The sequence below is a fragment of the Uranotaenia lowii genome, chromosome 3, assembly GCF_029784155.1.
Source record: "Uranotaenia lowii strain MFRU-FL chromosome 3, ASM2978415v1, whole genome shotgun sequence".
Taxonomy (NCBI): domain Eukaryota; kingdom Metazoa; phylum Arthropoda; class Insecta; order Diptera; family Culicidae; genus Uranotaenia; species Uranotaenia lowii.
The window spans coordinates 56,155,969-56,183,318 of record NC_073693.1 but is presented as its reverse complement, the minus strand read 5'-3'; the positions used below and the strand labels follow the sequence as shown (position 1 = coordinate 56,183,318).

At 33.2% G+C, this 27,350-nt stretch overlaps 1 protein-coding gene across 1 annotated transcript in view; it reads left to right on the top strand.

Annotated features, from left to right (window-relative positions):
* The window catches only part of LOC129752212 (uncharacterized), an 81,116-nt gene extending 69,908 nt beyond the window's left edge, over window positions 1-11,208 (top strand). Inside the window, exon 2 of the mRNA XM_055748000.1 lies at window positions 10,556-11,208. Coding sequence (XP_055603975.1) covers window positions 10,864-11,208 — 345 coding nt within the window. The 5' untranslated portion in view covers window positions 10,556-10,863. The remainder of the gene's footprint in view (window positions 1-10,555) is intronic.
* Window positions 11,209-27,350: the final 16,142 nt, after the last annotated feature.

The window sequence follows — 27,350 nt, the reverse complement described above, 5'->3', positions numbered from 1 at the left end:
TATTTTCTTTTTCATTCTGCAAAATACTGTAATGTTGACAGATGACGAGACTCTAATCAAATGGAAACTTTGGATTATGCATTTAAGTAAAATCGATTTCCACTCTTCAACCAAATGATTTGAAATGACAGAAATATTTGTAATGTTATCTATTCGAGTTTCTGACAATTGTAGAATGAGATCTGAGCTCTTGTTTGAATAAAAGATGATGTAAAGATTCAAAATAAGTTTTTTTGCATGTAAATTGATCAATTTTAAAATTTCCACACGCTGGCCAAAACAAGAGGTGATAGACAAAACCTGACGAATGGTTTGAATTCGGAACGCAAAAATCTTCCAAAACCAGTTATTAGAATATTTGCATTTAAAATGCTGTTCCCTTTCGTTATCTAACTTACGTACTTTTCTAAATATCACAACTTTGAACCGACGAATAAATTGGAAAAAACAACTAAAGCTTAGTTCTTTTAGAAATGGGACACTTTTTTATGCTAATTGCTTGTTTACTACTAATCGGACATTCTAAATTTGGACAGTTTTTTGTTGGCTGTGAAAAGCACTAACCGACCTATTTTTTTTCAAAATTTAAAATTTACGCGTCTTTGAGATATTTACGATGCAAGAGAAAAAGAAAAAAAAGGGTAAGGGTCAGAAAAGTATGCAAACACTGTCAAAAATGTCCACATAGTTCAAATCAAATATTGGTGTGAAGCACATGATCGGCAACTACGGTTAAAGGTCATCAGAGAAGTCAAGCATTTTTAATTTTCAATTGCAATTGGAAATTTGCATGGCAATAACAAACATTTTCATTCAAAAACCGCCAAAGATTTACTGAAAGTTCTTAAAAATATATCTTTGATTTTTTTTTTTTTCAAAATATATTTTTTTTATTTATGCGTTTTGACTACTCCTTTCACAGCTGTTTTCCCGTAGGATCAATATAAAAAATCACAAAAAACTGCTTTGCATAGCTTATGAACTAATTGATTCAAATAACCTTGACAAAAACTTTTCTTGAAATTGTTGAAAGCTCTAGCCAGCAAAATCTGGCATTTTTTGAATAGTTCTCATTGAGTTAATAAGTTATTTTTATAATTTTTCGTGAAAGACTTAACTTCTTCTCATGTTACCAAAAAATGAAACTAAAGAATAGACAAAACCAGTAATAAAAGACAAACTACATTTCAAGGCTATTTGAGTTTTCTGGATGATTTAATACGCAAAAAATACTTCTTCCAAACACATTCCCATACAAAATTGAATCGTGTTGCGCTAAATCAGGAATCAACCAAATCATCTCAAATTTTACACTGATTCTTGGTGACTCACAAGACCTCGAGAAAACATATGGGAGCAAAAAGTCATTACAGGCCGATTCTTTTCAAACTCTCATGCATAATCCGTTTGTGATCTTTTGGGACAGACGCTTTAAATATTTCGAAAATAACAATGTTTCACAGAAATCTAATGAAGGGAATATGTTTGCCTAAGTGTATCAACACTTTAGAGACCCTTTGTTTATTAAAATCAACCAAGGTCTCATAGTAGTAAACAAAAACAAAAACTTTGGAGATGCATTATTTTATGTAATATTCTCTACTCAAAAAATAGTTCATAACACGCAACATTTTCAAAAACTTCATCCGTTTGTGGAGTGCTTGTGAGGCTTCTTTTTAACCATCTGGATGAAAATCAGCGAATTCCGGTCTTTTGGCCTTTTGGCTTGAGCAACAAACGTTGAGAAAAAAAATTTGCTTAGGCGGGTAAGACGAACACCGAAAGGTCAGGTCGGACACATAACTTTTTCCAGGTATTTCAAATTTTTCATCGGGTTGATTCTCCATATGCCTTCAAAAGATCTTGGCAAGAGCAATTGTCTGTCACAAAGCACTCACCATCTCAAACAGGCCATAAAAACTGTAAAATCTTGGATCCCCGGAGAAAAAAGTGCTTGTAAAATACGGAATTCATAAACCATACTCTGTTTCGCTTCGCAGTCTGTTTCATTTTGGTTTAAATCGTTCTCAAATACTTAACTCACAAAAATATATACGTTTACAGCAATTTTTCCGAAAAAGTGTATTCGACTTTCCTCTATATTTACTTTATTATTTCAGCTCAATGAAACATATCGTAGATTTGGCCCAAATCTATACTCAGAAGGTTTTGCGTAACATCTGAAAGCAGCTTCTTCTATCCAAAAACCCACTTTTTCGTCATTTTTCCGTCAAAATTAATCTCACGGAATGCCTGCTTTAAAATAGCGCAGTGCTTTTTAAGGATACTTAGTTTCCGAACTTTTGGAGAATTCATGTTAAAGTGACTTTTTTGCCTTCATACCACTTCAGGTCATTCTTTGAATAATTAAAAAACGATTGAAAATAGGTCAAAATGGTGCAGAAAATCACCCTACTGCTTTAACTGACCAAAGAATTTAAGCTTTAAGAGCAATGTTTTAAAATTCAAACTAAAACTTTACTCATTCGCTTGTAGATCCTAACTTGAAATAGGAAAACCACTAATTCCAATTTCAGAATTCAACCATAGTTTTTCAAAATTTTCTCACTTATTGACAGTTATTCATTTCTGTTGGCTAAATTTTGAATAAGATTTATCTCATTTCAGATAGTCAGAGAAGGCTCTAAAACCGATTTCAAAACTTGGATCATATTTCTAAATTCAGAAAACGTTTTCATGTATATTTCAGAAAACGTATTGAAATTCCGAAGATAATTGAAAATTCAAATGTGAAATTCAGGTTTAAAACTCAGATTCAGATTCAGCTCGTTAATGAGTTGCACAATCAAAATAAAATTATCAAGATATTTTGGTAAGGAATTTAAATCGGATGAGATGGCAGGCTGATCTGATTTAGAGTTCGATTATAAAATTTAACTAAAGTCAGTTCGTTTGCACAATTTAGCTTAAAATGTCAAAAATTACAATTTTAATTATATTGCAATTTCTCGAAATTGAAGGCTTTCTAAAAAAAAACTTATTGCAAGTTCAAATCGATTAAGCAAAATTAAGCTGGCCAGATTACCCAGTTATACCCGGACTTGCCCGGATATTTATTTAAAAAAAAAGAATCGTTTGGCCTGGCCCAGTAGCCAAAATTTTGTTGAACAATTTATTGATTTTGTCCAGATTCATTCACATTTTTTATGGAAAATCCAACAAAAAACTCTTAACCATCTTTATTATTATAAATTTGAGATCTTAAAAATACGATTCAAAATCTGATTATGTTTTTTATGAAAAAATAATGATTCAAATGTTTTTTTCTTGATTTTTGTTGAATAGTTCCTGTTTTTTTCTAATTTACCCGAATATTTCTAGGATTTAGGTTTAAAAATTTGGAAATATTTAGAATGCCCGAATTTTGCAAGGTTAAAAAAGCCCGGATACGTGCCGGAAAATTTTTGGCAATCTTAAGCTAAGTTCATGAGATTTTGATGCAAATTTTGAGATTTTAACCATCGATGAAAGTAAGTTTCCTATTTTGTTACCAAAGGATTCTTTCTATAAATCCTAATCATCATTTGAAAGATTTAAGGATGTATTTCGAAAAGTTTCTTTTTTACCCTATGAACTGTTTATGTAAAAGATCTTAAAGATAAGTAATCGTGTATAGTATTAAAAAAATATTTTTAATATTTTTTTCATGCATTGTTTGAGCAAAAAAACCATTTCATTTTTTAAACCTTCTAACCGTTTATCTTGACCCGCTTTTACTAAACGAACAAAATTTTCACCATATTTAGAATCTTGAATAAATGCCTATATATATCCTAACAATATTTTAAAGAATATTCGAATCGATTTTATTTTCTAAACAAACGTCTTCAATATTCTTCAAAAATTTTAACTGCCTAAGCATCCCTAGTCAGAGATTTTTCATCTCAACCAATCCAATCCAAACAAACTAAGCCACATCATGTGGTTTCGAAATGTCTTCACCGCCGACCGTTTTAGGTTAGCTTTCTCACTTCACTGTTTCTTTTTTTTATTCTCAGATTTAACCCATGCGATCACAATTAGATAGGTATCTCCAGGATATTTGTCAATCAACTTTCATTCATCGTCAATTGGTAGAGAAGAGTCATCCAAAGGGGAATGACGCGAAGTGGTAGATCAGAGAGTGACTCCTAGGACACGTGCCCTAGAGGCTCCCGACTTTAGGGAAGCCCCCCTGCTTTGATGACTATGATGGTGAATTGGAGGAGGGTGGCGATAAATCTGCGTTTTCCCGTCGATGTGTTCTTGGGAATTCCTTCGTCTTCCGAGAGCGTAATAATTGAATTGGGCAATCATGTCTTATTTCGACCCACATCTTAACCCAGCCCAACAAAAGCCATGATAAACACTTGATGATTGTGAGCATGGTTTTAAAAATTTGCCTTCCCACATTCGGAAAGGACAGAAAAAAAAACTCACATTTCCTGTTCTGTCTAGATTGGTGTCGTGTCGTTTTTCGGATTTTTTTTTTTCGATCTGTCATTCCTTTTTGCTTAAAACCAGATCTGACCGAATATGTAAATCGTACCGACCTAGACACTACGCTTTGAATTTTTTGGGTACAAAACAATATTTTGTTTTTATTACTCCAGGATGGTATCAAAAAAACAACTCCAAATGTAAGGATACAACTGACAAATCACACCAGAAGAACTCTATTCAATTAAATATTTAAAAATGCATTCTAAAAGATTATTTTATTTACATCCATGACAGAATGGAGTCAGACCGGATGATTTGTTGAATTTTTATTCAATCGAGTAAATCTCCGCTACCACCTGTTTTTTTTCCAACGGCTCAGGATTGCTGCTGCTGCTAGCTTAGAACATTACGTTATGTATTCATTCAAGTTTGCAAATTGGTTTTGTATCCCCACACACTAGCTACCTGCTACTTAGATAAATAATACGCCATTTCAGGGAGCAAATCACTATCGACTGGTTTTTTGATGATGATGATGATTGTTGATGATGATGAACTGATAATGATCATAATTGAGTGCTAATTAGATACCTTGTCCCGTAAAATATTACAGGGGAAGTTTATAAATCAAGTTGATGGTGGAGTGTTCGCGGTTGGATAATATGGGAGGTCGAATTCCGTATTCTAAAATGCAAATTTGATTTTGTAAATTCGATTGGTAATTTCATAACTTTATTTTGGAGTGCGTAGAAGCCATGAATCTGCATATACTATGCTCTCTTAAATATCGGGTGTCACATTATGTCTAAGCACGATTGAAAATTAATAAATTAAATATACACAATTAAAGTGTTAATCACAATTTTATCTCAATTTTACGTTCTCTATAGTATTCTTTTACAGTGAATAAAGAAACAATTAGATTCCAGTAAATTGTAGGCCAGTGATCGAATTTTAGATTGAAGACTGCTAATTCGCTTCAGCACAGACTGATTTACGATTACTTTGACCACTTTTGCAGTCTTTTGCAAAGTTTTCGATAGAATCTGCAGGTTTTACATGTTTTCTCTAAAACGAATTGCTAGGGCCTAAAAAGTTTCAATCGGTCTCGCTTAGATATAATTTTGCAGATTCATCTCATTCTGTACGATCTGGACTTATTAGGATTTGGGTCATTTTTGAATGTCTCAAACCCTGGGGTCTAAAAAGCTGTGTTTTTGTTTAAAAGTCATCCATGATCGTTTGCAAAATTTTAAAATAACTTACATGGGTAAATTTGAACTTTTAAGTTCGTATGGAAAAATTGTATATTTTGTACTGAAAAATCAACATCATTTTTGTTTCTTCTGTGGAACTGAGTCTACTTATGGTTTATGGGCCAATTTATAAGTTTTCTTACTTTGACACGATGGACGGTACGGAGAGAGAATCCCACTTTTATGGCCATTGGCGTAAGCACGCATGATTTTCGGTCCAAAATTTTGTCCACCGGACTCGGTTTCCGCCCAGATTTTTTTGTCCACGAAACTGTTTTCTTTTTCATTCTTCCGAATCGAATTTAGACCCACTCCAATGCGCACTTGTTTCATTTTCGCCAACTGACTCAGCAAAATTTTGGGGAATGTACACAATTTGTTCGCGATATTTTTGCGCTATTACGATACAGAGAGTTATAAGTAGAACTATAAACAACAACACACAGCAAAAATCAGCTGTTTAAACGTCATCTAGAACGACCAGGGTCGTATCAAGATAGTGTTTGGAAATAATGGGAAATGGGAAATAAGCACAGAAATAGATGGCAAAACTTTCGGATCGGCTCGTCCAGTGAAAAAGAGTGCAATTTTTATCGTCTGCTGCCCCCATGCTGTTCAGAGACAGTTCAATCACACTGCAGTCAAGAGCGAGGTTGTCAACTCATAAGAGTGAACGAGAGCATTCACATCCCTGATGAAGAGAATTCTTCTCCGGAAAAATCTATAGCGCATTGTGTTGAGGAGAAATCTGAGAGCTAACACAGTTTTATCTTATGTACGTTACTAGAAAAGGTGCTGCTCTCCAAACCAGAGGTGTCAAAGGCAGGGTTGCCAACATTTTTTTTTTCAAAAATCAGGAAACTGGTGAAATAAAAATCAGGCTACGTCAAAGTAACGGAGATTTACCTCAAAGTGATGACCTATTTTTTGGTCGTCGCTTCACATTTTCACTACCGAAATGATACATTATTCAGTTCGTTACTACCCATTTTTCATCACATTCACAAAAATCAGGCATATTTTCAAAAATCTGAGAAATTCAATGGCTTATCAGGTTGTCAGACTGAGCCTCGAAAAATCAGGGAAATCCTGAAAAATTAGGCACATTAGAATCTCTGATCAGAGGTGTACCGATTTTTCAGGATTTGTCCTGATTTTACAAAAACTCTCAAATTGTTCTGATATTTGAAAGAATAATCTTAATTTTAATTTAATTTGTTGTTAAATAATGAGATCATCAAATGAATCTACAATTAAAATGTTTAACCTCTTAAACCGTTGGTAATCTTTGGTTTAGATGATATTTAAACGGTGTTTTTCGTTATAAACTGCAAACCAGCTAAGAAGTTGATCTCTTCTGTTGCATAAATTAGGGCGCCTACAGCATCATTATTTCACCTTCATTTATGCAATCGAAAAAGAGCTGCATTTTATTTCCACCAATCTACTGGTGTCCTGAAAAATCCTGCCTTTTTTTCTTCACGGTGTCCCGGTTTTTGACGGAACCACCTGGCACCTCTGCCCCGAACGCCACCTTTGACTGTTATTTTTACAAGAAAAAAATCCAAAACAGCAAACAGCAGTGGACACGGTTGCCACAAATACAGAATTATCTTTTAAGTACAATTTTTTTCATTATTTTTTTGGTACAGATTCTGTCCGCACAGAAGACTGAATTTAGAGATTTGGTTAAAATTAGTACAGATTTCACCTTTTCAAATAATAAACCATAAAAAGCGTTTTGAAATAGACAAACGAAACCATATCGATTAAATATTTCATTAACAAAAAGACAGAATTCAGATTCATTAGAAATTCGTCAATTATGAAAAATAATAACAGGGTTGAAAGTAGCTTCCGGATTTTAAAACACCTTTAAAGTAATTTATTTATTTTAAAAAATTAAAAGAACAGAACTGATACCAACAGTCAAACAAAATTTATAAAAAACTACAGATTTTCCTAATATTTTCCATTGATAATCATTTTTGTTGTTGGTGCACATTTCGGTGTAGATTTTTTGTTGGTCTAAAAAAAGTTTTTTTTATAAGAGTCAAGATTAGAATGTGGCAACGCTGACAGTGGGGAAGAAATTGCTTTTATTGCTTCTACGTTGTGTATTTTTTTCTTCATTTACAACGAGGTGTATGAGTAAAACACTAAGGCGCTCTTAGCTAGAATTTTCTTCCACTCAGATGTGAAAGCTCTCACACTTGCCATCCGAGCAGTGATGCCACATAAAAATCGGTATTTTCAAGCCCGAAAAAACGGTATTCGGTATGAAAATTCCAAAAATCGGTATAATTACAGATTTTTCCCGAAGATCTTTCATATTGTAAATCTCAGTCAAACTCCTCTTTAAATAAATAAAATTTCTTTTTCTTCACGCACCAACACCAACACCAAAATAAAAACAGTTTTAAGGGGGGAGTAGGGTCTAACAATTTCAAAAAAATCGATTTTTATTTTTTTTATTTTCTTATTGTAAAACATTTCAAGAATATTGTGTCAAATTTTCAAGTCAATCGAACCAAAACTGTAGAAATTATAGGCTTTTATCTCCTCTTTAATACTGCAGAAACAATAGAGCAGAAACTTCAAACGCGTTTTTCTCGAAAGCACATTTTTAAAGTCAGTGGACATCGTCATTTGAAAACTACTTCACCGATTATTTTCAAATTTGGAACATATTTTCTACATATAAAATACCAAACCCCAACAATTTTCTTTTTTTTTACTTTGGGGAGATTTTACAGATAAAAAATGGCGGATTTTTTCGTGAAAAATCGTAGTTTTTACTTCAAACAGCCACGAAAATTTCATAAAATTTGTTTTAAGTTAAATAAAATCGTTGGGGTCCAGAAAAACATCTATTAAAAATATTTTGCTCTGATTTTTTGACTTCAGATAATTCTGTGCTGAGAGAGAGTGTCCACCGAAAATCCTGTTTTCTAAAAGGCATCCTTGAAAGTGCTCCGTCACCGGCTCATTTTTCAATAGTTTTCTAAATGTTCTTTTAACAATGCTTTGTATAACGCAAAAAATTTGGATACATTTGTTTGACAATAGCTCTTAAAAAAATTCGTGAAAATGGTGTTTTTTATCCGTTAAACCTTACTCCCCCCTTAATAACCATTTTTGTTTAAATCCCTTTTCTTATAAGAAACTTTGAAAACTGGCTGGCAATTTGACAGTGGCTTTGAATCGCTTTTAATACATCATATTTTCTGTTAAAGATTGTGACTATATTGTGTTATTCACTCACAACACTATAATCATGCTACCAAATTCTTTATATTGAGTGCTATTTATCACGAACGTGCACTTATCTTGGTTCCTAAGTTTGAAACATACAACTTCAAAATATAATAAAGATATATTTTAGAATAAAAATTTCTGCCTGAATGATTTTTTCAAAAATCAGTATGAAATCGGTATGTTTTGCCAAAAATCGATATTCAGTATATGCCGATTCTTGGTCGAAAATTTTGTCAAAAATCGGTATAAATACCGAAATATCGTTATGTGTGGCATCGCTGCGTCGAGGTTGCTTACAACTCGTGTATACTCGGATAACGAGTGGAGCACGATCAGCGAAAGAGGATTACACTCGGAATCCAAACTGAAAACAGTGTTGATTTCTCCCGGCTCTTTGTGGTTCGGGAGAAGCCGACCAACCATGAGCATATATAGACAAGCAAACAGGACACTTGTCGGTTGATTTTTACGCAAGGGCATCTAGCGGCGTCATTGCCAACCAATTCCCTTTAATTTCATAAATCTAAAATGATCAAGGATGTCTTTGAAATTTTGATGTTTAAACAATAATATAAACAATGATAAGGATTGGTTAAGTTGTTCTCTTCATTTTTAAATTTTAAGCATAATCAAGTCTAAAAACGCAGGGTCCAGCACCTAAGTCTTACAGCAGTGAGTGAATGAGATCAGCTAATGCGTCATTTTACTGAATCAAAGCAATCGAAAGATTCTTTCGATTGCTTTGATTCAGTTGAATCTTTTAACCAAGTAGGCTCACAACACAATAGAGTGCATCATTTTATTTTTAAGGTGCAGATATCTTAGCAACGCCGCCGGGGTTAATCTAGCAAACCTAATAAAATACAACGATCCTCTCCCATTTAATTTAGAAAAAAAATCAAGCACAACTTTGGAACTGTTAATTATTGATCATTTTCGTGTGTGGCAGATTCCGACAGTTGGTTCCAATTCTAGTATCCGAAAAAAAAACATAAATTGCCGATTGATACATTCAATCTTTCAGTTATCGAATGTTGGAAAAGGTTTATTACTTATAAACCTGTTCTTAGCTAGGAATTTATAAATGGAGTTAATGTTTATTTGTGACAAAGTACATTTTTAATATATTATATCATATTAGAATTAAAGAATTGTCTTAAAGTTAATCTTCAGGAAGGAAATTCTTGTAGGATTTTCTTTCGTATTTTCCGTTTCCAAATTAGGCTTGCCTAGCAGAAATTCCAATGTAGAATCATCTCAACCGGATAGAGATTTCCGAAGTATCCTGAAGTCTTCCAAAGAAATATTTCACAAAAAAATTCAGCCAGCTTTGGAAGATTCATATTCACGGTCTTTCCTCTAAACGTTGAAAACCCTGTCATTGTAATTAGGAAATACATATGAGTAATCCCGCGAAACCCTTAAATTCACAGGCACTGATGATACTTTCGAATACATCTCAACATTTCCTTAAGTCAATTACCAATTTGAGTTTCATTTACAAGTTACATCAGAAATTCTCAGCCCCACTGGTTTATAAATAAATTGTAATCTCGACTCCTAATTGAGACATCCTTTTTTTCACATTCTCATTACAGGCACGCTTAACTCGCCCAGAAAATCATGGCGCAAAGGCGTACAAAATTGTTGTAGAACAAACAGAACAATTTTCACAGCAGCAGCTTCACAACTCCTACATGCAGGATTTTCTATCGTTTGTCGTCTTTCGTCGTCATCGTAAATCGTAAATAGGCCACGTCGTCGGATTCAAATCCTCCGCAAAGCCGCAACATACCCCCTACAAGCACTCGGGAAGAATACATAATCAAATTGAAAGTCGAAGCGGAAGTGGGAGTGTGAAGACGACGAGCATCTACGGATGTCATCGCCATAGTGGGTTCTCGCCATGACGGACCCGATCAAAACATCACCCCCCGTCGAGCTGCCGAGAGCCGGCCAAGTTGTTAGAGCCTCGGCGGCAGGATCAGCCACAGCATCAGCATCAACAGCAAATCAATTCTCTCCGGTGGTGTTCCGGCAACAGCATCCTCAGCTGAGGCCTCCGAGGACCATTTCCACCGGCAGCTACGAGGATTCCGAAAGCGATGACAACTTTCAACCAGTAGCATCGATACATGACACATCAGCCATGGCAACGGTCTCACTTCCGGCTGCGGTAACCGGAACAGGAGACGATAGTGGCCACGGGAATCCTCTAAATACCGAGAGCGGAAACGGTGCCTTCAAGTGAGTAAACTGAGCCTAACCGATATCGGGATCATTGGGGTGACAAAATTGACATAAATGACAAAAATTATCAAAATGACAAAAATTGGCAAAAATTACAGCGATATCAAAAATGACAAAAATGACAAAAATGACAAAAATGACAAAAATGACAAAAATGACAAAAATGACAAAAATGACAAAAATGACAAAAATGACAAAAATGACAAAAATGACAAAAATGACAAAAATGACAAAAATGACAAAAATGACAAAAATGACAAAAATGACAAAAATGACAAAAATGACAAAAATGAAAAAAAATGAAAAAAAAATCAAAAATGACGAAAATGACAAAAATGACAAAAATGACAAAAATGACGAAAATGACAAAAAGGACAAAAATGACAAAAATGACAAAAATGACAAAAATGACAAAAATGACAAAAATGACAAAAATGACAAAAATGACAAAAATGACAAAAATGAAAAAAAATCAAAAATGACGAAAATGACAAAAAGGACAAAAATGACAAAAATGACGAAAATGACAAAAAGGACAAAAATGACAAAAATGACAAAAATGACAAAAATGACAAAAATGACAAAAATGACAAAAATGACAAAAATGACAAAAACGACAAAAATGATAAAAATGACAAAAATGACAAAAATGACAAAAATGAAAAAAATGACAAAAATGACAAAAATGACAAAAATGACAAAAATGACAAAAATGACAAAAATGACAAAAATGACAAAAATGACAAAAATGACAAAAATGACAAAAATGACAAAAATGACAAAAATGACAAAAATGACAAAAATGACAAAAATGACAAAAATGACAAAAATGACAAAAATGACAAAAATGACAAAAATGACAAAAATGACAAAAATGACAAAAATGACAAAAATGACAAAAATGACAAAAATGACAAAAATGACAAAAATGACAAAAATGACAAAAATGACAAAAATGACAAAAATGACAAAAATGACAAAAATGACAAAAATGACAAAAATGTCAAAAATGGCAAAAATGACAAAAATGATAAAAATGACAAAAATGACAAAAATGACAAAAATTACAAAAATTACAAAAATCACAAAAATCACAAAAATGACAAAAATAACGAAAATGACAAAAATTACAAAAATGACAAAAATGAAAAGATTGTTTCCGTTTTATTTCATTTTTTGAGATTCCAAAAGCAAAACTACGAGTGCTATAAGGCACCCCTTTAATTATTCCCGATTGAGCTGAAATTTTGCACAAGTTAGTTTTTTGGCCAATCAACACAATGTATATAGTCAGACCATTTTTCTGTCGATTGATATTCCAACATTGATAAATTATTAGTCCTATTCAGAGTTATCTTTGTGGTTTACATGTTTCGGTAAAATATCGAATTGAATTAGAAATTCTCTCCCTGATTCCTAGTTTCATTTTCACCTTTTCTGTAATTTGCATCAAAGTGTCAACGCTGGGTGCAGTTGCGGTTGTTTGGTATCGAGCTCCTGAAATAATCAAATCTGAATGAATTAGAGATGGGAATTTGCTGAAACGAATAAAAGTCAATTAACATCAACAATAACATGCATTTACGTACAAAATTGGCGAACAAAATTTGCATTGGTCGGGAAATTCACATCTCGCTCTGGGAATGAACAATTTCGTGCGATGTGAATTGCCAGCTACAACTACCGTTGCAGAACAATGATACAAGTTTTTGTGTTCGGCATGCGATGCACCACACGGAAAAGTCCCTCGAAATTCAAGTTGTTCTGCCTTAACACAGTAACTTAAATGAATCAAAGCGATTTTCTGCTGATCTTTTTAATCAACATTTCTGGAAGTTTCAGTTACAACCATAATTTATTCCAATCACAATCAATATCCGAGAATTGAACATGTTAACCGAGTACGTCAGCTTTCTCATATCAAACAATGTATCACCGCTGTAAGTAACTACAAATGTCAATCGAACACACACTCGACTACCACCAGTTGGTGAACAATGATAAATTATCACGGAATTATCATAGGTACGATGAGTAATCATTTTCTTGCTCAAACATGACACAGCATAATGGAATCAAATGGTGGGAACTCTCAGAAGGAAAAAAAGAACAAAATATCGATAACCAGAATCCGAATTTCGAGTAAAGCTGGTGCAGCTATTTTGGATTTCAAAAGCAGATGCCTGCAATCGAGCTTTTACCATTAGGAACTAAAAAAATTTTAAATTCCATTTTCTTAGGATTTTCGAAGAAAATATACAGAAAAAAAAACTTGGTAATTTTTTCATCTACATACACCCACAAATCAGACTCTTCTCCTATGATGAACTTCCTTGGAGGTGGAATTATCGGTATAAGATTCTATGCCGGACCGGCATTAACGAGCTTTCTAATAACTGGTATTGTCCTACCAGCGCAACCGCATTGCAAATGTCTGAAAGAAACCAATAAATTCTTTGTTTCCAACCGACGGAAAAAAAACCACCAGCTAAGATGAGCTATGCGTGTGAATGTAAAACGGCCGGCAAAAGAAAACAGTTTCTAGTTTTCGATTAACCCATTCCCACTCCATTCTCATCCCACTTTCATTCCTTTCCTATCAAAGACAAAGGAGGATAAAAAAACACCGATCAAACGGCAGACGGCCAATGCAGTGCGGTATTTTGGTAATCGGAAGTGGCAGAAGGTCATGGCAATAAACCTTCATTTGCTAACCGAATCAGATGGTGCACTGGGTAAGATATCGGACTGGCAAGTCGATATGAGAATGTTGCAGTGAGTTCGACCCTCATTATATTTTTTTTTTTGCGATAAATTATCCAATAGAGTAAAAATCCCATAAGTGTTTTTCTTGTTTCGCTTGAATGTAGTGGTCATCGTTTTGCTTGAGAGCTCTAGTCTTTATGCCACATTTTTCAGCGCATTTTTAGCACAGAGATTTGCTAAATAAACATTGGATTTTTGCAACCCCTTCAATGGGTGTTCAACAAAAAAAAAACTGGATAGTGCCTCGGAAAAACAGCTGATGAGCAATTTGAAAACACAATAGCAGGCCTACAATATTACTCATAAAAAATTTGCCGAAAATTCCTTCTTGCGATACGGAGAAGTCATATGATCACCGGGAAAAACCGGGAATTGAAAATCGCACCGGAAAAACTGGGAATAAACTCAGAATTCAGACCCAAAACTGTGAAAATTTACAAATCGAGATAAAAATTCAGTTTTGGATCCGAAATCAGGAATTCAACACAAAATTCAAAATTATTATTTAAATTTCTATGTCAGAATTCAACAGTTAAAAAAATGTGTGAAAATCAAAAGTATGTAAATTTTTTTTGAAAGATGATTATTTTAAAAAGTAACTTAAAATTTGTCATTAAATAAAACTCTGAATCATATATAAACAAGTGATTTAAAAGTAAATTTTGAATAAAAACCTCTTTATTGCAAACATGGAAATGTAAAAAGAGACTAATATAATATTTTCCAGTGATAGTGTTTAATTCAAGAGTGAAACCCAAGATAGAAATTAAAAATAAATATACTACAAATCATCTTGACGCCCGACACGATGTTTTTTTTTTGTAGCTTAATTACAACAAATTCGACATCTCTCAAAATTTGAGGAATTCGTTTCCTCCTATCAAACGCCCTGTATGGGGGAAAATATCACCCGTAAGCTATTTTTTAAAGTTGATATTTCAAATTTCACTTTTATCGATACAAATTAGTGGTCATAATTTATCTAGAAAATTTCAAATTTCACTTTTTAAAGCCTGAATATGTAACGATTTCTATTAAAATTTACAAAAATTTCGAAAAACTGATTTTTCTCCTGATCCGTGACAAAAATTTGAAAAACATTTCAAAAAATTTCATGGAAAACTTACTTGAAATACTCTTGAAATAGGACTTTTTCCAACACTGTAAAGAGCTTATAAAAACTTTTCAAAGAGAGTGTGTTTTGACACTTGAAAATTGTTACAATTATTCAACATTGCACGGTACCATACTCAAAATAAATTTGTGTTCAAAGTGAAGTACATATACCAGGAAAATATTATTGTAGGTATTTGAATGTCAAAAAGAGGATTCAACAACTGGTTGATAAAAAAATTATTACATTACATGATAATTGATTATTTTTTCTTCATTTTTTTGTTCAATTAAACAAGGCGACAAAATAAATCTAGAAAAATTTTAACTAATTTGAGGGCGCTTAATCCAAATTTTCTATTTGTTTATTTCTACAACCAATTTTACTACGCTATGAAATTAAACAATGCAGAATTTTCTATTTTTGATTTTTTTATTTTACCATCTTAAATATGAAAGCCATATATTTTTTTTGTTCATCCGTTTTTTTTTTTCAAATATTAATTTCGAAATTGATATTTCTTGGCTAAAAAAATACAGTGGGTGAATCTACACAAATTGAAACAAATGTATCATTAGACTGATTCGATTTGGGGTCATTTTTGAATTTTTCAAACCTGGAGTTTAAAAAGTTTCGTTTTGGTTCTAAACTCATCCATGATTTTTGGCAGAAGTTTTAATTAACGATAACATGAATAAATTTATACTTTTAAGGTTTATATGGAAAAATAGAACCAAGCCTGCTCACGGTTTTGTGAAAATTTATAAGAACTTTGTCGATGACTGTAACTTTGTTTTTTTTATTAGGCTTAAATGTTATAAGCAATTGAATAGCCTCAATTAAAGTTTTTTCCTTATTCTTCTCAATGCTCATCGCCACCTTTAAAAGGGTTTTGATAAATTACCTATGGCCACAAAATTTACATTTTGCCGAGGTACAATGAATTTAAAACGTAATTTTGACTAATTTGGGTGCCCTGAATCAAAATATGCATTTTTTTTTCTATCAACTTTTGTTATTGAAATCCCTTTTGATAATAGGTTGAAATTATTTGAGAGAAAATCTGCATTTTTCGACAAAACTTTGAAACAAATACATTACATCTATCTATATATCTATATATATAAAAAGCAATTTCTGTATGTTTGTTTGTTTGTTTGTTTGTCCTCTATAGACTCAGCCGTCTTAAGGGCTAGAGAGCTGAAATTTGGCATGGATGCTCATTAGGACCAGGAAAGATGAAAAATGTTTTCAGATTTTCGGATGACCCCTTCTGAAGGGGGTCGTCCATAGAAGACAAATATTGTTTTCGCGATATTGTCGTTACTTTTCGTCGGATTGTGTTGAAAATTTGCACATGAGTGTGTTGAAAGACGAGCAATCGATTTCAGGAGTCAAATTTTGTGTAAGGGGTCAGCCAAAGGGGTCGTCCATATTAACTGTTCGCTGTTTTTGCGATATTGACGTAATTATACATCGTATTCAGATGAAAATTGGTACACGATAGTTTTGAGTGACGTGCAATCGATTTGTGGTATCAAATTCCTTTTAAGGGGCCGGCGAAAGGGGTCGTCCATATTAAATTTTCAATATTTTAGTGATATTGACGTTTGTATACATCGGATTGGGTTGAAATATTGCACGTAGGAGTTTTTAGGGACAAACAACTGATTTCACTTATCCAAACTAAAATCAGGGGTCAGCCAAAGGGGTCGTCCATATTAACTATTCACTGTTGATGCGATATTGTCGTTATTATACAACGGATTCAGATGAAAATTGGTACACGAGAGTTTTGAGAGACGAGCAATGGATTTCAGGTATTAAATTCAGTGTACGGGGCCGGCAAAGGGGGTCGTCCATATTAACCTTTCAATATTTTTGCTATATTGTTGATATTATTCATCGGATTGGGATGAAAATTTGCACACGGTAGTTTTCAGGGACAGACAATCGAATTCAAATGTCAAATATTTTGCCAGGGGTCGACGAAAGGGGTCGTCCATATAGATTAATTGTTCACTGTTTTTAGCAATATTGACGTTATTATGCAACGGATTGCCTTGAAAATTGGCACACGGGAGTTTTGAGGGAAGGGCAATCGATTTCAGATATCAAATATTGTATAAGAAGCCACCGAAAGGAGTTAAACTTTTTGGCAATAATTGCGTTGTTATGCAACGATTGAGTCGAAATTTATACACGGGTTTTTTGGCACGGTCAATTGATTCCTGATTTCAAATTTAGTAGCAGACGACAGACAAAATGAGCGTCTAATATTTTTGCAATTGTTACTTAACAATGAATTCAAAAGTGCATCTGGAAAATGCTTGGCAATTGACTTTCATGCAAACTGTTCTTGACATATTCCAAGTTGAAAGCGAAACGGAGTTCGTATGGGATCAGCTAGTTTTTAAATAAAAGTTCATCAAGTTCCTCAACTTTCCCCAAGACTTCAAGTAATTTTGAGTTCTGTGAAAAAGGTTATAGAATTTTTCTATTTGTTTACTTTTTCTCATTTAACGAATTTTTGAAGTAGTTTTAAACCAAATTAATTTTAGATAATTTTTTAAGCATTAATTTTATCGTTTTGCAGATTTCAACAAATTTGTTAAATGAAATCAAGTTTTTTTTTATCTTTTTGTAGAAATGTCATAAATCACAGTCGAAAATAATATTTTTCCAACTTTTAAAAACTGTTTAATTTTACGTTTAAGATCATGCATCAAGTATAATAAACAAAACCAGAATCAGATTTTTTCTTATATGTAAGTTTGATAGTTTAACAGTTATCAATGATTGATTTCACTTTAAAAAACTGACACATTTTTAAACTCCATATAATTAAAACTATATGTGATAGTCCGAATTTAACAAAAGATTCGAGCTTAGGACGCTGAAATCTGATTTGGTAGATAATTAAAACATAAGCATAAAATGTTTTTCCCTTGAGCTACCAACCAAATTCTATAAATAACGTATTTATTGAAGAAAAAAAATCCTTCTAAAATGGTAAAAAAATTTGTTTTCTTAACCTTCAAATTTTATTTTAATTTTCATATGAATTTACCGAATTTTTGAGTATTGTTTTTTTAAATTGTTAATAAATTTACCAAATTTTAAAGTCAAGCTAAATATTAAAATTTTTGACATAGACAAGTTTGTCTATGTTTTTTAATTCAGAATTTCCGGTATTCTAAAAACATAAATCTTATTTTTTTCCTAATAATAATATATAATATTTTTTTCCTAAGCAATTAGTCATGGTGATTCTCTCACTCGATCTGAAATTTATTTTAGAATTAATTTTTTTGTTTCTTCTAAATCTGTGTTTTGGAATATGTATTTCAAATTTTAAAACTAGACTGCTTGGAAGTTGTTTTGAAGCAAAATTCTAGCCCAGAATAAGAAACATCATTTTGATAAAAGTATCAATGACTTACCAAAAATATCATTGATTTGAAATTTTCATTGTGTTTTGTTTCGGAAGGTTTGTTTTATTTTATAATTGAAACTTATTATTTTTTTGAGTTTGTGTGATAATTATGAATTAGAAAATATTATTAGGTCGTCGCGTTCGATTTTTCCGTTGTCAATACCTATCATAGAGAAAATATGGCGAAGTATTTCGTTGAATAAATTTCAAATGTGTTAAAATGGAGTATCCATAGAAAAGTAGTGGTGTCTGAAGTGACGAAATAGAAGTGTGGAATTCTAGATCATCGATACATTTACAATAAATACGGGCCCAGTTTCTAGTTTCGGCTGCTGTTGTGCGTTAACACAAGAAAGAAAATGCGTTTCATACAGTGTTTTCGAGGTACCGCGAGTTAAACGAAGTGCTTTTCGGGGGCAGTGGAATTTGGCAAAAAAGTTATCCCAAATAAGATAAATTTCAAAAAAGGAAAATTTGGAACGGGATGTGAGAAAAATGACCGCTGCAATTCGTTGAACTGGAAAGCTGTTCATCACTTCTTGAACCTTCACTTGTGCTAATTTTGGTTTCGGGTTCAAGCTGAAGCACACACTTTATCCTGTTGAATCGTCGAACGGACGCGTGAAGTTCCGAACTCGGTTAGGATGTGCTTTGAAAGTAAAGAAGTTTCGAAATGAGCGTTATGATATGGGTGAAATGGACGAATGTGAGCAGGGGACAGAAAAAGATAAATGGCGTTTTTTGATTGCACTGTGCACTGTGTGGAAGTGAGAGGGGAAGGAAAATGATGGTGACGGTTGAATTCTTAGAGCTTGAGGAATGCGAAAAAAGGAAGAAATATTGACTAAATCAGTTAAGCTAACAGAAAGAAAGTGTAGAAGAGGGAAGAACTCGTTTGCTGTTTCGGCTGTGCTAATTGATGATGTCGAGTTGGCCACAAACCCAGATGATATTTTCACTCGGATTGCTTCGATTATATTTCCTGAGATTTACCGTGGGAAGTATAATGAAACGACATAAAAGCTAAGTATATTCTTTATATATCTTAATTCTGTAGAGTTTTTACATTGACCTTTACTATTGAGAGGCCGGGCTGGGGTTGTTTTTTTTCTCATTCTGAACCATTGACACAGATGATGTCTAGCACAGTGGAAAGGTGAGGGCACATTTTTTCTCCTGTGACACAATCTTAAAATACGTCATGTTGTTGCATGCTTGTTCGTGTTTACGGTGCCATAAAGTTATGGTGGGGTGTGAGGGAGGGGGGAGGAGGGTGTTGACACTTAACTATGTTTTTTGTTCTTCTAATATTTCTTTTCAAGAGCGAGCAAAGGCGCTATATCCAAGGTCAAAGACCAGAAATGATAGTGCATTGAAATCCGGAACTCTCAAATTTTAAAATATACAATAACTAACGTCAATAATAAACTGAAATCGAAAATTTTTACATAATGGTTCAAGTTACAAAAATAAAAACAATTGGCAGTTTATTACTCGTACATAGGGTTTTGGATTTCGGTGCAGAAAAAAATCATTTCCATCCCCAGAAGGACGAATTCCTCGGACCACCATCAAGGAGCACAGGAAATTTAGCATATGTGCTCCCAACGTTAGAATCCTAGTTATAGCCATGGAAACGTATGGTACTGTTGTCCACGTTTCTTCCTCCCTGTGTTCCAGTTGTCTCTGCGTCCAATACTGCACAGTGGGCCCGGCCAAGTTAAGATGAGTAGTAAATGTACTTTTACTACTCACCGGGATGCTGACAAGATCTGGCTGTGTATGTATCATAAGCAGCAAGCATAATTATGAATTAGAAAATATTATTAGAAATCCATTTCCTTATTTAATGTGTCTTTTTGGTTTTGTTATTATTTTTAGCTAAATTTGAATTTCGAAACCCACCTCCTATGGACCAAGATAGGTAGATCAATAGGTATAACATTGCGCTTAACCTCAATCGACAGAGCAGTGTAAACGCAGGGTCAAAAATTTCGTACGATATGTATTGGATTTGATACAAAATTTCAATTTATGGAAAATTTAAGGAGTCTTATTGTTCAAATAAGTGATCAGTCATTCTTTAAAATTACTTGTGTAGCAATTAGTAAGATTTATGTTCAAAAGCTTTCAATATTTTGACTACGGGTCAGTTTTTCTTTGGCAATTTAGCAGTATTTCAGCAAAATATTCGAATTTTTTCGAAAGGAGTTTTAAAAATATGACTTGTTACTACTTGTAATGAATGCTTTTTTATTTTAAACTAGCTGATTTAAACCGGCCTTTTCACATAAAATATAAATCAAAATGAGTCGTTTGACTATTCATAATTTTTGAAGCTTTATATTCATCTATGTATATAAGACATTTGTTATTCTTTTCAAAGTTTTTATTGAGATTATTCATTGTGTTTATCGTTTTCATAAAATCGAAAAAAGTATAGTTATGAGATTTTAATTAATAGATTTTCAAAATAATCTCATTTGAATGCGAGGAGTAAGCCATGATTTTTGGGCATCGCACGTGTTTTTGTTTTCATCCATAAATTTTTTAAATTAAATTACAATAAAATTAGAAATTTTAAAGTTAAACAGTGGAAAATGATAGATTAAGTGACTGGTGGTTGTTCCCGGAGTGATTCGTACTTTGTTTCGGCATGCTGAATTCTGGTTGGGGGAGTTCGGAAGAAATTTAAAGTCAGCTTCTCCGGACTAGAGGAGGACTAGTCGAAAACTTCCAAGACTTATTTGGTGAGATCAAACCTTTTCTATTATATTAAACGTTATTTTCCTAATACACATTGTCATTAGATTATTGTAGCTATTTTCAAATTATGCTGTAGGTATTTAAGTAATCCATATGAAGCGTTTGGTAGGGAACTCCACGCTTTATTCCTCCCCTTGCTCCAGAATCTTTTGCGGTAATTACCACATGGTTGGCCTGGCCGTAGTTATCTCTGCAATGCATGTTTTATGTAACAGAGATAACGTTGAAAAGAAAAATGAAGGATGCAAGTCTTTTCATTTTCCAGGATGCTTACACGTTTTGGCTATGTTGGTAAAAAAAAGAAGAAGAAGAAGAAGAAGAAGAAGAAGAAGAAGAAGAAGAAGAAGAAGAAGAAGAAGAAATAATTTCCTTTGGATGCTTATTCATCGTATAGCGAAAAACATTTTTTTTCACCCTCCATTTTTAGAAAGCTTGAATAGATTTCGTCTTATATTTTTTATCGTCAAATGATAAAATTGTTTTTTTTCCCATCCCCCATCTTATAAAAATCTCTTCGGAGATCATTTTACTATTCAAGATGCCGTGTACAATATGGTATATTCAAGTTTTATTTACTTTGAAATTTCTGAAAAGACTTCCGGATCTTGTTGAACCATTTGTAAAACTTACTTTTCATGTTTTCAATTGAATGTTTGCTTTTTCGCTTTCTAATTTCACACTGATTAATGAGTACTTGTTATTAAATGTTGAAACACTGATAGTTTTTTGAAGTTATCGAACAAATCATTAGTTACCATTACATGCTATGAAAAAAGTTTTATTTGAGTTTTATTTAAATGTTTCTATTCTTGGACACAATTATCCCATTAATTATTTTGAAGATTGATCAATGTTAAAACTTTTAGATAAAATTTGATTGAATTCGCAGTACTTAAAGGTTCTACAATAAGTTTTCTCAAAATTGGAGGGTAGAATTGAACACATTGATGACCAAAAAAAAATTAAAAAATTATAAATTGGCCAATGAAGTTGAAACTAAAAATCTCAGATCCAAATATCTTATCAATTTTCTAATTCCTCGTTTCAATTCCCCGGCGGCTATCAAAGTGTTGAAATCGAAGCCTTCAACTTATAATTCTGAATCTTATTACTCTTTTTTCCTTTATAAGGGATTCTAAATATATGGAAATAGTTTTTTCTTAAAAGCTGGAATTTATGAAAATCTTATCAATAGTTTTTCAGCACTCAGTGCAAATAGTAATAAATCTGAAGAAGTCAATTCACTGTTCACTTTCAGTTCATTGTTTATTCTTATAGACTCTCAAAGCACCCCTGAGCATTGAAAACCACTAAAATTCTAGTCAATATATTACTAACAGGCTAGAATATATTATAATTTCGTACCGGTACCACGTGCTTTGAACAAAAGAAGGAAAAAACACCCGCCAAAATTACCACTTTCATATTTTTAATGCTCAGCAAGCTTTGATTTGCTATCCAGTGAACGTGAACTCTGGATGGTTGCTTCTAATGACCGACTCATGGTGATGGTGAAAACAATCCCGCCAAAGGAAACGAAAATCGGTTAACAAAATGGATGCCATGACTTTTGGTTCGTGGTAATAAAAACGAAAGTTGTATGGGAGGGTCCCTTTTCTTAGGTGGGAGGAGCTCAGAACTAGTACTAAAACCTTACCCTTGGTCCAGCTACATCTCTGTACTAAATTTCAAGCTGATCGGTTAAGCGGTGTGGATTTGTATAAGGTAGTCCAACTCATCTTTATATAATAGAAGATAGTACAAAATGTAAAAAAAATCAGTTAAGAGAAATTTAGCAAAAATCGATTTTCTTAACTCCATAAGAAATCTACGCTAAAAATACGTATTCCATACGCACAAGAGCTTAATGCGTTGTAAATACTTTGGTGAACATTTTAATATTTTTTGTAGAATTTTATAATCAATAGTTTTTCTGGAATACTAATATTTTAAAAAATTGCCATACATATCTATGGAACTATTTTTTGGTTGGCCTACTAATACATATGCAAGCAACGGAGTAGTATACCTATGAACCTAGCTATCCTGCCTATGAACGGGTCCTTCGCCTAGGCCTGCTTTGTAGATAAATGATTATCGATGTTGCAAAATGTTTTAAAAGCTATATTTTTCACAGATTTGAAACAATAATCAGATCTCTAGAGTTCATATGACAAGAGCATTTTTTTTTTAATTCAGATAATCTCTTCCCCAAAAACTCAACCAAAAAGAGTTGAGTTAAACATATTTTATGGGAAAGATTAAATTAAGTAAAGCCCCAAAAACAAACGCAGCACACTATAAAATTCAAAACCCTGTCAGGATCCGTTTTCTCACGCTATGTAGGGGAGGAGCGGGCTATATGCGCCTATTAAGCAGAACACTGATTTAATCAAATATTACATCGAATTTGTGTACAAAAACTATATACACGTGTGAAGGCATCTGTTTTCTATACATTGGAGTAATTTTTATGTTAAAATTTTCTTCTGTTACCAAGAAAACGATTTTATTATAAATGTTGTCTAAAACGCCGAACCTCAAACCGTGCGGGCTAAATGCGCCTATTTATGTTTTGAATAAAATTTCTGTTTTTTGGGCAATATATCCGTATAATTTCATTGAAACTGCAAGAAAGTAATAATTTCCGTACGACAAAGTAGAAGTTTTATGAAAATCTATGTATATTATAATTTTATGGAATAAAACAAAAGTTAGGGTTGCCATACTATGAAGGCAGTTCATCCATGAGAAACACTTTATCAAATCTGTTTTAAGATCTTCAATTCTCTCTTTAGATGTTATTCAGAGCTTAGATTTGAAGGTTCAATGATAAAAATCACTTATTTATTCTATTTAACCTGTTATTTTAGGATGGAGGCATTTTAAAAACATGATGAGGGCATACAAAAACACTCTATTATTCCACTATATAATCATTATTTAACCTCCTCAAAAGCTGAAATATGTTTAATTTCTTAAGTTCATTTGAGTAAGAAACAAAAACCATCCTAGTTTTTGTTTAAAGCTTCTTTACGTATAATTTTTAAAAGTCGAAATATTACATCAAAATGTATCAAAACCTTGTATGATTTTTTTAATTTTTTTGAGTTTGTAAATTCATAAAATTCTTTCATGCCTTATGTTCTAAGCGTATCACCCTCAAAATGCATTGGTCAGATAAGCTGTCAAGTCAGCCATTTCATCAAACAGCCGTAGGGTCATTTAACCCGATAGGCCCATTTAGGAAACCTTTCCCCTAAAGGCTAGAGAAATAGTAGAAGTAGGTATTGCCTGTTTAGGGCAAAGCAAAATGCAGTGAGAATAGGAGGAAGAAATCCCGGGGAAATGAGAGAAAGTGCCGAGATGGCGCGACGCGGCGTGTGAGTGGAAAATTGTCCGAGGTCGCCGTGATTATTGTTGACTTTTCGCGCGACGACGACGCCTGGTTTGCAGCTATTTGTACCTACACATATCCAATTATATAATTTCCTAACAACCATGCATGTATTATGAATAAGATAATCCGTAGAAGACGAAATTATTTAGTCAAAAAATGTTTTTCTTATTATGACGAATGTGCAACAATGTAATCTGTCGGTTGGGCGAAACGAAACATCTCGAAAAAAATGTTAAAAAAAATCAGCACGCAAGGAAGTCACCTTCTTACAACAGTAGGTATCCGGCGAATTGCAATCAACCCCCTTCGGTCTGCTCTCGGAAATGGAGCAGCAGCAGTCTAGTCAATCATACACTGATGGAGGTACTCAATCGGTACCAAACGATACCTACCTACTACTAAGAGAGCTCTCACTCACGAATCACCCGAACGCCCACAAAACACACAGCTTTTTTGCCTCGATTCACATCGTTTCCTTACATTGTAGCACATTGTAAGCCTCCATGTAACTAAATAACCGGCTCGAGCGATTGTGCCGATACCTACTACCCAGATAGAGATGCTCAAAATCGCATTATCGCATCAAAAATTTATGACGACTGATTTATTCAACGGCGCTTACTTTCTGTTTTGTCCGGACTAATTGCAACTTCAAAGAGACTGACACGCACGGCTGACACGTGAGGTGATTAATTACCTACTTTGAGTTGATCTGTTTGAAACAAAAAAGACTGAACTAAGTCACTGTGGTTTTATATGAGGGAAAAGTAGAACAAACCATAGATGCCTTATAAACATCAACTTTTCCATAAACAACCTTCATAAACCATGTTAAATCATTTAAACTTTAAGGATCTGAAATCATTATATGTGGTTAAAGGCTGAAACGATTTTGGGTCATTTGAATTTTTCAAATCCTGGGCTCTAAAAACCTTCGTTTTGGTTCAAAACTCATCCATGATTTTTGTAGAATTGTTAAGTAACGTTTACATGAGTAAATTTGAAATTTTAGGTTCGTATGGAAAAATTTAATATTTTGTACTAAAAAATCAACACCACTATTGTTTCTTCTGTCGAACCGAGCCTGCTTTTGATTTCGGTGCAAATTAACAAATGCTTTAAAGGAAATTTTTCGCCGAACAACTTTGTCCAAGACTTCGTATCTTATTAGGCAAAAAGGTTATAAGAAGTTGAATGGGGGCATGTCTTTTGGCATTGATACAAAATAAATTCAATCGAAATCACTGCTTGTGCTTAACAAGGAACTGAAGGACCTAATACGATACATGTTTACAGTCTTTGATAAAGTTGTGAAGCGGAAAATTGACACAAAAAATATCCGGGCTCTGTTCCACAGAAGTAACAAAAATTATGTTGATTTTTCAATACAATATATTTTTCCATGGAAACCTAAAAGTTCAAATTTACTCATGTAAACGTTATTTAAAAATTCTGCAAAAAATCACGGATGAGTTTTGAACCAAAACGAAGCTCTTAAGGCCCCAGGGTTTGAGAAATTCTAGGATGACCCCATATCAAATCAGTCTAATGTAGTTAAAAACCTTAATTTATGGCATTCTCCGTTTTTACTCTGCGGTTTAATGAAAAAAAAACTACGATTTTAGGCTTAGTAAAATCCACTTACTTATTCATTTTTTGAATTAAGGTCAGAATATTGTCATTTATTCTATGCAATGCAAAACTGCTTTTGGAGACTACCGATTGGCGAAAACATTTCTTCTCTTCAATGAGTTCAAATATTTTTATAATAAAAATAATTTGATGACCCTAAACAAAGTTTTTTCCGTTATCCTATATAAGTTCATATACTTTTCAATACTTCAGCACCTTTGAAAAAACTATTTTACTCAACAATTTACAAACTCTTCCCGCATTAAGCAGCTTTAATCAACCTTCTAATCACTCCGTTTCAACGTATGAATGAATTAATGAATGATTTGTTTTATAGCCCAAATGTTTACCGAGGTCGACCACGCTGTTTAGTCAGTCATTCCCGAAATCTCATTCGGCAACTTCAAAAACAAAAGAAAGAAAAAAAATACATCAATGAGATAAGTCGTTTCGTCAAAATATTCGTTTATTTTGTCCGTTTTTGCGTAAATGTTGTTTTTCTTGCATCGGTTAGTTATCAGTTTCTAAATTTGAGCGTAAAGAGGCAAAGATGAACCACAATGTCATTTAGTGCAAATTTAGTGCCTAAAGCTTCAAGGACCATTGAACTTGTCGGGAGATTTGAAAGTTTTTTTTTCTATTTGCCATATCAGTGCTCTTACTTAGCGGATGAGCAAATTTATGATTTAGTTTTAATACCATCTAACCTTTCGATTTTACGTAATCTTTTTTACGTTGGGTTTTCCCTGAAGCTGATTTCTTTTCAAGGACTTTTTCAGAATAATCACAGCCTTCCCGGAAAACATTTTGTTGCGACTAAAATCTAATGTGTATGTGAATCTGTTAAAAATAACTTGTCTTATCACTTGTTATGGTACCATGGACTCGCTTGAAGAAATTGAGCTGGTCCATACAGTTATGACGTCGGTGTTGCTCGAGGCGAAAATTTAAAATTTTAATGATCATTTCAATCAGATGTATGCATTCAAATTGGAAACAATTTAGCTTGTTCAAAGGCTTATATTGGTT